The sequence below is a fragment of the Lepidothrix coronata genome, unplaced genomic scaffold (assembly GCF_001604755.1).
Source record: "Lepidothrix coronata isolate B3197 unplaced genomic scaffold, Lepidothrix_coronata-1.0 Scaffold287, whole genome shotgun sequence".
Lineage (NCBI taxonomy): Eukaryota > Metazoa > Chordata > Aves > Passeriformes > Pipridae > Lepidothrix > Lepidothrix coronata.
In genome coordinates this window covers 156,386-163,581 of record NW_016690467.1, presented here as the reverse complement: position 1 = coordinate 163,581, position 7,196 = coordinate 156,386, and the positions used below count along the sequence as shown (strand labels likewise).

Genomic DNA, 7,196 nt, shown 5'->3' with positions numbered 1-7,196 from the left:
CTCTTTGAACCGTGCAGGACACGTTTGGCTGATCCTCTGGGGCACAGGGTGGGACTCCTGGGAATGGTCCTGTGCAGGGCTGAGGGTTGGACTGGCTGATCCCTGTGGGTCCCTTCCAGCTCAGCACATTCCGTGACTCTGTGACTCATTGGAGCGTGACCCAGTTTGATGTGGGATCCCAGAGTCCTGGAACAGTTTGGAGTGGAAGGGACCTTCAGGACCATCTTGTTCCCTCGAGGTTCACAGCCTGAATGAGCTTAAAAAACCAAAGCCAGTTGCAAAAAATGTACTTTTTTGCCAGTTTTTTATCACCTGATGAGATGTGCTGGCTCAGCATTCATTGGGGGATGGAAAATTCTGACAGTAAAAGGCAAATCTTGTGATGTGCTTGAGGACTTGGTTCAGGGAGTGTTTGGACAACGCTCTCAGGGACAGGGTGGGATTGTTGGGGTGTCCCGGGCAGGGCCAGGAGTTGGGCTGGATGATCCTTGTGGGTCCCTTCCAGCTCAGCACATGCTGTGATTAATGAGTTTCTGCAAGTCTGTTTTTAAATTGTTGGACCGTTTTCTCCAGGAAGAACAAGGTGTTGAGGCCCTGATGCCCCACAGCTCCCTGGGGTTGGCAGAGCAGGGGCTGCAGATCTGCATCTGTTGGGGTGTCCTAGGAACGTGGGGGGAAACCCAAAGGTTCTTTGCTGGGAAAACCCTAAAATTTCTGTGTGCAGACACAGAAAGCTGCTGGTTCCAAACCACACCGAGTTCTGTAGAACATGCTCATGACTTCAGCTTGGCAGGTGGGGATAATCCATGGGGAGTGACAGGACAAGTGGGAATGGCTTCCCACTGCCACAGGGCAGGGATAGATGGGATATTGGGAAGGAATTCTTGGCTGTGATGGTGGGGAGACGCTGGCCCAGGTTGGGCAGAGAAGCTGTGGCTGCCCCTGGATCCCTGGAAGTGTCCAAGGCCAGGCTGGAGCAAGCTGGGCTAGTGGAAGGTGTCCCTGCCCATGGCAGGGCCTGGAATCAGCAGGATTGACAGTCCCAACTCAAACCATTCCAGGATTCTGGAGCCCCTCTGCTCTGGAGCCAGGCTGGGAGAGCTGGGGGGGTTCTCCTGGAGAAGAGAAGGCTCCAGGGAGAGCTGAGAGCCCCTGGCAGGGCCTGAAGGGGCTCCAGGAGAGCTGGAGAGGGACAAGGGATGAGGGGGAATGGCTTCCCACTGGAAAAGTGAAGATTTAGATTGGATATTGGAAAGACATCCTTCCCTGCGAGGGTGGTAAGAAACTGGAATAAATTTCCCAGAGAAGCTGTGACTGCCCCTGGATCCCTGGAAGTGTCCAAGGCCAGGTTGGATGGGGTTTGGAGCAACCTGGGATGGTGGAAGGTGTCCTTGCCCATGGCAGGGGGTGGAATGAGATGGTCTGGAAGGTCCCTTCCAACCCAACCCATTCCATAACTCTTCCCTGGACCTGGAGCTCGTCGGGCTGAGGGACCACAGGAGCTTTCCGGTGTTCCCTGAGTCTATCCCAGCAGTCGTGTTGCCTGGAAAGCTGCCTCCTTGCCCTGAGCTCCCGTGTTCCTAAACACAGAGCTGAACACCCCAGTGGGTTGTAAACCCGTGTTTGTTTTCCTTTCAAGTGGGATTTTCTCCGAGGTGGGACCGTGAGGGGAGGCCGGGCCCGACCACGAGGCTCCTCAGTTCCCCCCGCCTTTGTTGCCCTCACAGGGTTGTTTCAAGTGATGCCAAACTTGCTGCGTGAAGTGGCTGCCAGGAGAGGGCTTTGCAGGAGTCAGGGAGCGTTCCATGATCTCCCAACACCGCTCCTGTGGTCATCACCCCTTTTTTCTCTGGGCACAGCTCCCCCTCCAGCTCCCCCACACACACCAGTGCCCTCCATCCCACACTGGGGCCTGAGGGGAGCCCTCACCTTGGGGAGGTTGCTTCAGTTCTTCCAGGTCAGCCAAATTTGTCCCTGGATTTTCTTCCTCGCTGCAGACAGGGACATCTTCTATCACTTCTGAGAGCTTTAGGGCGTTATCTTTCCTTCTGACTCTCTTTTTTGTTTTTGGACAGTGAGCTGGAAAACGTGTGTCTTCCAGCCTTTCCCACTGATTAATGGAGTTGTTCCTCCCGGAGTTTCCAGTGAGCTTTAAATCTGTTCTCTTTAAATCCGCTTCTCTTTCCAGCTCGTGATCCCTGATTCTATATTTGGGCAAAATCTGCCTGAGACTTTACATGTTTCAGGACAGGGAGGTTTTTCTGTGTCCAGAGTGAGCACGTGGGGGACAGGGGGTGGCTCTGGGGGGTGACACCGGCCCTGTCACTGCGCTCAGTTGTGTCTTTAGGGTTTTGAGCAGCGTCCTGACCTACAATAAATCCTCGTGTTGGAGTTCTGACCATTAATTTGTTGGAATCCAAGAAGTTTTCCCTCAGCCCGAGCCGCTGATGCTTCATTACCATCAGACACAACACAGTAAATATTGGATGAGGAGCTGCTGGCGTCCTGCTCTGACAGTGGTGTTGATTTGCTTCATCTCCTCTCGCTCTCCCAGCAGCTCCTGGGGAATCTTAGAGACACTTCAGGTATCTCTGGAGCACCCAAAGTCCTTGTTCGTCATGGAGAGCCTGGAGAGGGGCATTAGGAGGAGAGATACCCTTATCACCCCCCCTGCCCTGGCCCTGGGTGACACTGCTGCAGGATAAAAGCTGCTGGTCATTAGGCCCTGCATTTATTATCACTCCAGAGATAACACAGGAGGGCCAAGGGCAGGATTTTTTTCCGTGTTGTGCAGTTTAAACCCATGTTTTCCTTTCTCCCCTTCTTTCCAGTCCTACTGCTCCGACCCGAGCCTGGTGTTAGACTTGAAGAACCTCATCGTCCTCTTTGCTGACACACTCCAGGTACACAGTGGGTGGGGACCACTCCTTCTCTCACTCCATGGTCCTGCTGCTCAGAGATGTGCCCACCACAGGGTTCAACAACTGGTGGGGACTGGATGTGGTGGCCTGGCTTCTTTTTTGGACTGTCAGTGCATGCACTGTGGCACCTGATGGACAACCTGATTTGCCCAGTGCCTGAGAGTGGCCAAGGACCAAACCTTTGATAGTCCTTGGTCCTACCCTTGGTAAATCAACCCCTAAATCCCTCCACCAGCACCATTCACCTCTGGGGTGGGGATAGAGGAGGGTTTGCCCACATGCTCCCTGTTGAATAGAGAAAATAAATCTTCACCTGCCTGTTGGTGGCTTTTTTTCCCCCTGAAGTTGCTCTCTTCCCTCATCCCAGGGCTATGGCTTCCCAGTGAACCAGCTCTTTGACATGCTGTTGGAGATCCAGGACCAGTACAGTGAAACCCTCCTGAAGAAATGGTCAGGAGTTTTCAGGTAAGAGGCTCTTCCAGCAAACCCAGGAGATGCCCCTCACAAAGGCATTTTGGCCCCTAAATAAAATCTTTTGAGGGATTAATCAGAGAATCACAAATGTTTTGGGTTGGAAGGGGTAAAGCTCATCTTGTTCCAACCCCTGCCACGGGCAGGGACACCTTCCACCATCCCAGGTTGCTCCAAGCCCCATCCAGCCTGGCCTTGGACGCTTCCAGGGATGGGGAAAGCACCATAATTGCGAGTTCATGTTTAAATTTTGGGCAGCAGTAAGGTTCAGTGAGATCCTGGGCTTTTCCTGGAGCAGGGAGAGCCAGTTTAAATAAAGTTGTGGGGATCCTGCGTGTGCTGGACAAGGTCATGGTTTCATTATGGAGCTCACATGGAGACTCAGGAGATGGAAGGATGCAAAAATCTGGGGTTACAGTAAAGTTAGTGTGGAAAATGGACATGGAGCTGCTGGAGAGAGTCCAGAGGAGGTGCTGGAGGTGCTGCCAGGGCTGGAGCCCCTCTGCTCTGGAGCCAGGCTGGGAGAGCTGGGGGGGTTCCCCTGGACAAGAGAAGGCTCCAGGGAGAGCTGAGAGCCCCTGGCAGGGCCTGAAGGGGCTCCAGGAGAGCTGGAGAGGGACTGGGGACAAGGCATGGAGGGACAGCACACAGGGAATGGCTTCCCAGTGCCAGAGGGCAGAGGTGGATGGGATATTGGGAAGGAATTCCTGGCTGTGGGGGTGTTGAGGCCCTGTGCCAGGTTGGGCAGAGAAGCTGTGGCTGCCCCTGGATCCCTGGAAGTTCCAAGGCCAGTTTGAAGCAACCTGGGCTAGTGGAAGGTGTCCCTGCCCATGGCAGGGGGTGGCACTGGATGATCTTTAAGGTCCCTTCAACCCAAACCATTCCATGTTTCCATGATATTGTGCTCCATCACCAAGCCGTGGGTGTCTCGGGACATCAGTGGCACATCCCTGTGCTGCTCCTGTGGGTTTGTGGGATCCCATCTTGGACTGGCACCTCCTCCTGGGAGCTTCCTGACCCGGCAGAGCTGTGGGTCCTCTCCTGCCAGAGCTTTCTTCCTGACTTTTCTTTCCTTTTCCTAGAAATATACTTGACTCAGACAACTACAGCCCCATCCCGGTGTCAAATGAAGAACTTTATAAGAAAATAGTTGGACAGTTCCCATTCCAGGACGCTGAACTTGAAAAGGTGAGTCCTGGAATGAGTCTTGGAATGGGGAAAACGGCCTCGTGTGGCCGCTGGTGTGGGAAAACCCCACACCCTCAGCAGGGACGTGGAGAACTGCAAATGGGAGCATCAAAAATCACCCAAATCCACCTTCCCACACCAAATAAACAGCAAGAAAAGAAAGCAGGACCAGGGAACGGAGCAAATATCCCTTCCATGTGTTGCATTTCTCCAGGTGTGGATGAGGAAAACCTCGTTGGTTTTGTTTTCATATCAGGGTGTGCACTCAGCTGAGCAGTCCTTGCAACGCACAGGAGACTAAAAATATCCACTTCCCTGGTATTATTCCCATTTTATGAACCATGTTCTTGACCTTTATTTGTTTTAATCTCATATTTAAAGAAAAAGAGCCCAACAGGGTGGTGTATCTTGGCTTTTCTATGAGTGCCTGCTCCCAAAACTGATGTGTGTCCAAGTCTGATGGAGCCAGTGTCCCTTAAATCCTGCTTGGCCTTCTGGCACCCAGGAAACTTCATCCCTGGGGAACTTCATTAGGAATTGGAGGGGGTTTGATCCAGATTTCAGGAAGTCTTTGTCCTTCCCCCAAAATTAAGTCATGGGGTCCAGGGTCTTACTGTGTCACTGCACCTCCCCCCGCTGTGGGGAAGAGCTGGATGGGAAATTTGGGGTAGGAAAACCTGTTTCCTGTTGGGTTTTGGTGTTTTAAGCAGATTCTCACCTCAGGCAGCACCTGGGGGAGATAACCAAGCAAAACACCTCGTGCATGGGGGAAGAAGAGCATCAGGGAGTTCTCCCAGGGGGTGTTTTCCTGTGAGGGAGGGATTTGGGAGAGGGAATGAGGGTCCTGTTTTCTGCCTGCTCCCTCCGAGCTGCAAATCTCCTTCCAGGCTCCAAACCCCTCCTGCACTCCATTTGTAAGGGATTCTCTGACCTTTCACTCGGCTGAAGTGTTTATCCAACATCCCAGAAATGCCCTGTTGTCTCCTTGCTGGACGTGGCTAAATCCCAGGATCGATCCGACCACTCGAATATGCTGCTGGAAAAGCAGTCGTTTGTCTCCTGGTGGATGGCTGCTCTTGCATGGAATTCTCTCCTGTGTTTTTTTACAGCAACCCTTTCCAAAGAAGTTCCCCTTCTCCGAGTTTGTGCCTAAAGTTTACAATCAGATCAAGGAATTCATCTACGCCTGCCTGAAGTTCTCGGAGGACCTTCACCTGAGGTAGGACATTCACACCCGGGGTTCTTTGCACTCAGAGAGCTCAGAGGTTTAAAATATAAATTCTTTTCCTCAACTTTTCCTGTTGTTCAGCTGTTTGGATAAACCCTGGCCGGGCTGGAAGTGGCTGGTGGCCTCCTTGGAGCGGTGGCATCTTCCAAGGGTTGGTCATGTCTTCAAAACTACCTCGTGGAGGGGAAGGTCATGGAATGGTTTGGGTTGGGAAGGAGCTTAAAAGTCATTCAGTGCCACCCCCTGCCATGGTGGGTGGGCGTTTGGGCAACCTTCCACTAGCCCAGGTTGCTCCAAGTCCCTTCCAACCTGGCCTTGGACACTTCCAGGGAAAACAGCCCAGGACAACCCCAGCTGTAGAAAAACTGAGGGAGCCGTTTCCTCCGAAAAGCTTCTGGAGTTGTGGGAAATAAATGAACCTGGTTGTCTCAAGAAAGGTGGTGGTGTCCACTCCTCGTTGGGTCAGGGCCTCCTAGAACATCTCTGACCTCCCCTTGGCCCTCCCCCAGACTGTGAATCCCGTGATTCCAGGGATGTGTTGTCAGGAAGGCTCTGGGGGGGGAGGTTTGGATTTTTGTGCCTTAATGAGTTTCGGCTCCTGGTTTCGGGGCTTTGTTTTTCTTGCTTCTCCTGGGAGTTTACATACAAATAACGCGATTTTTTTTGTTGTTTTTTAAAAGCCTGCAAAATATTCCACGTGTTTACCCTCCTCTCTCCCCATCCCAAGGTGCTTTGATGCTGGTTTTATCCCTGTGTACGTGTGTGAGGTTGAAAACCAACTGTATTTGCCAGAAACTGCGAGTTGGTGCTTTTTTTTTCTTGCACTCGGAATCGTTTCCAGCTTGGTAGAGGCAGAAAAATTGACACCAAGGGTTTTACGGGATGCAGGGATGCTTCTTCCCTTCAGGATTTTCACTGGAAGGAAGGATCCTTCTTCTCTTCCATGTGCAGAGCTCTACTAGCAAGAGGTGGGAGTTGTAGGAGGAGGGTTTCATATCCTGGCCATGACCTGACACGGAGCTGCTGGAGAGAGTCCAGAGGAGGCCCCAGAAATGCTCCTGGGGCTGGAGCCCCTCTGCTCTGGAGCCAGGCTGGGAGAGCTGGGGGCGTTCCCCTGGAGAAGAGAAGGCTCCAGGGAGAGCTGAGAGCCCCTGGCAGGGCCTGAAGGGGCTCCAGGAGAGCTGGAGAGGGACTGGGGACAAGGCATGGAGGGACAGCACACAGGGAATGGCTTCCCGGTGGGGCTGGCACAGAGCAGTAGGAAATGAGGGGCTAAGTCATGGAATTACAGATTTATTTAGGTTGGAAAAGCTTCTGAGATCGAGTCCAGCCATTCCCAGCACTGCCAAGGCCACTGCTGACCATGTCCCCAAGTGCCACATCCACAG

General features: G+C 52.8%; 1 protein-coding gene across 1 annotated transcript in view; it reads left to right on the top strand.

Moving 5' to 3' along the window:
• The window catches only part of EXOC6B (exocyst complex component 6B), a 345,342-nt gene that overhangs the window by 210,433 nt on the left and 127,713 nt on the right, over positions 1-7,196 (top strand). The window contains exons 13-17 of the mRNA XM_017836875.1: positions 2,832-2,903; positions 3,289-3,386; positions 4,475-4,580; positions 5,690-5,799; positions 5,890-5,959. Of these exons, the coding sequence (XP_017692364.1) occupies positions 2,832-2,903; positions 3,289-3,386; positions 4,475-4,580; positions 5,690-5,799; positions 5,890-5,959 (456 nt within the window). The remainder of the gene's footprint in view (positions 1-2,831; positions 2,904-3,288; positions 3,387-4,474; positions 4,581-5,689; positions 5,800-5,889; positions 5,960-7,196) is intronic.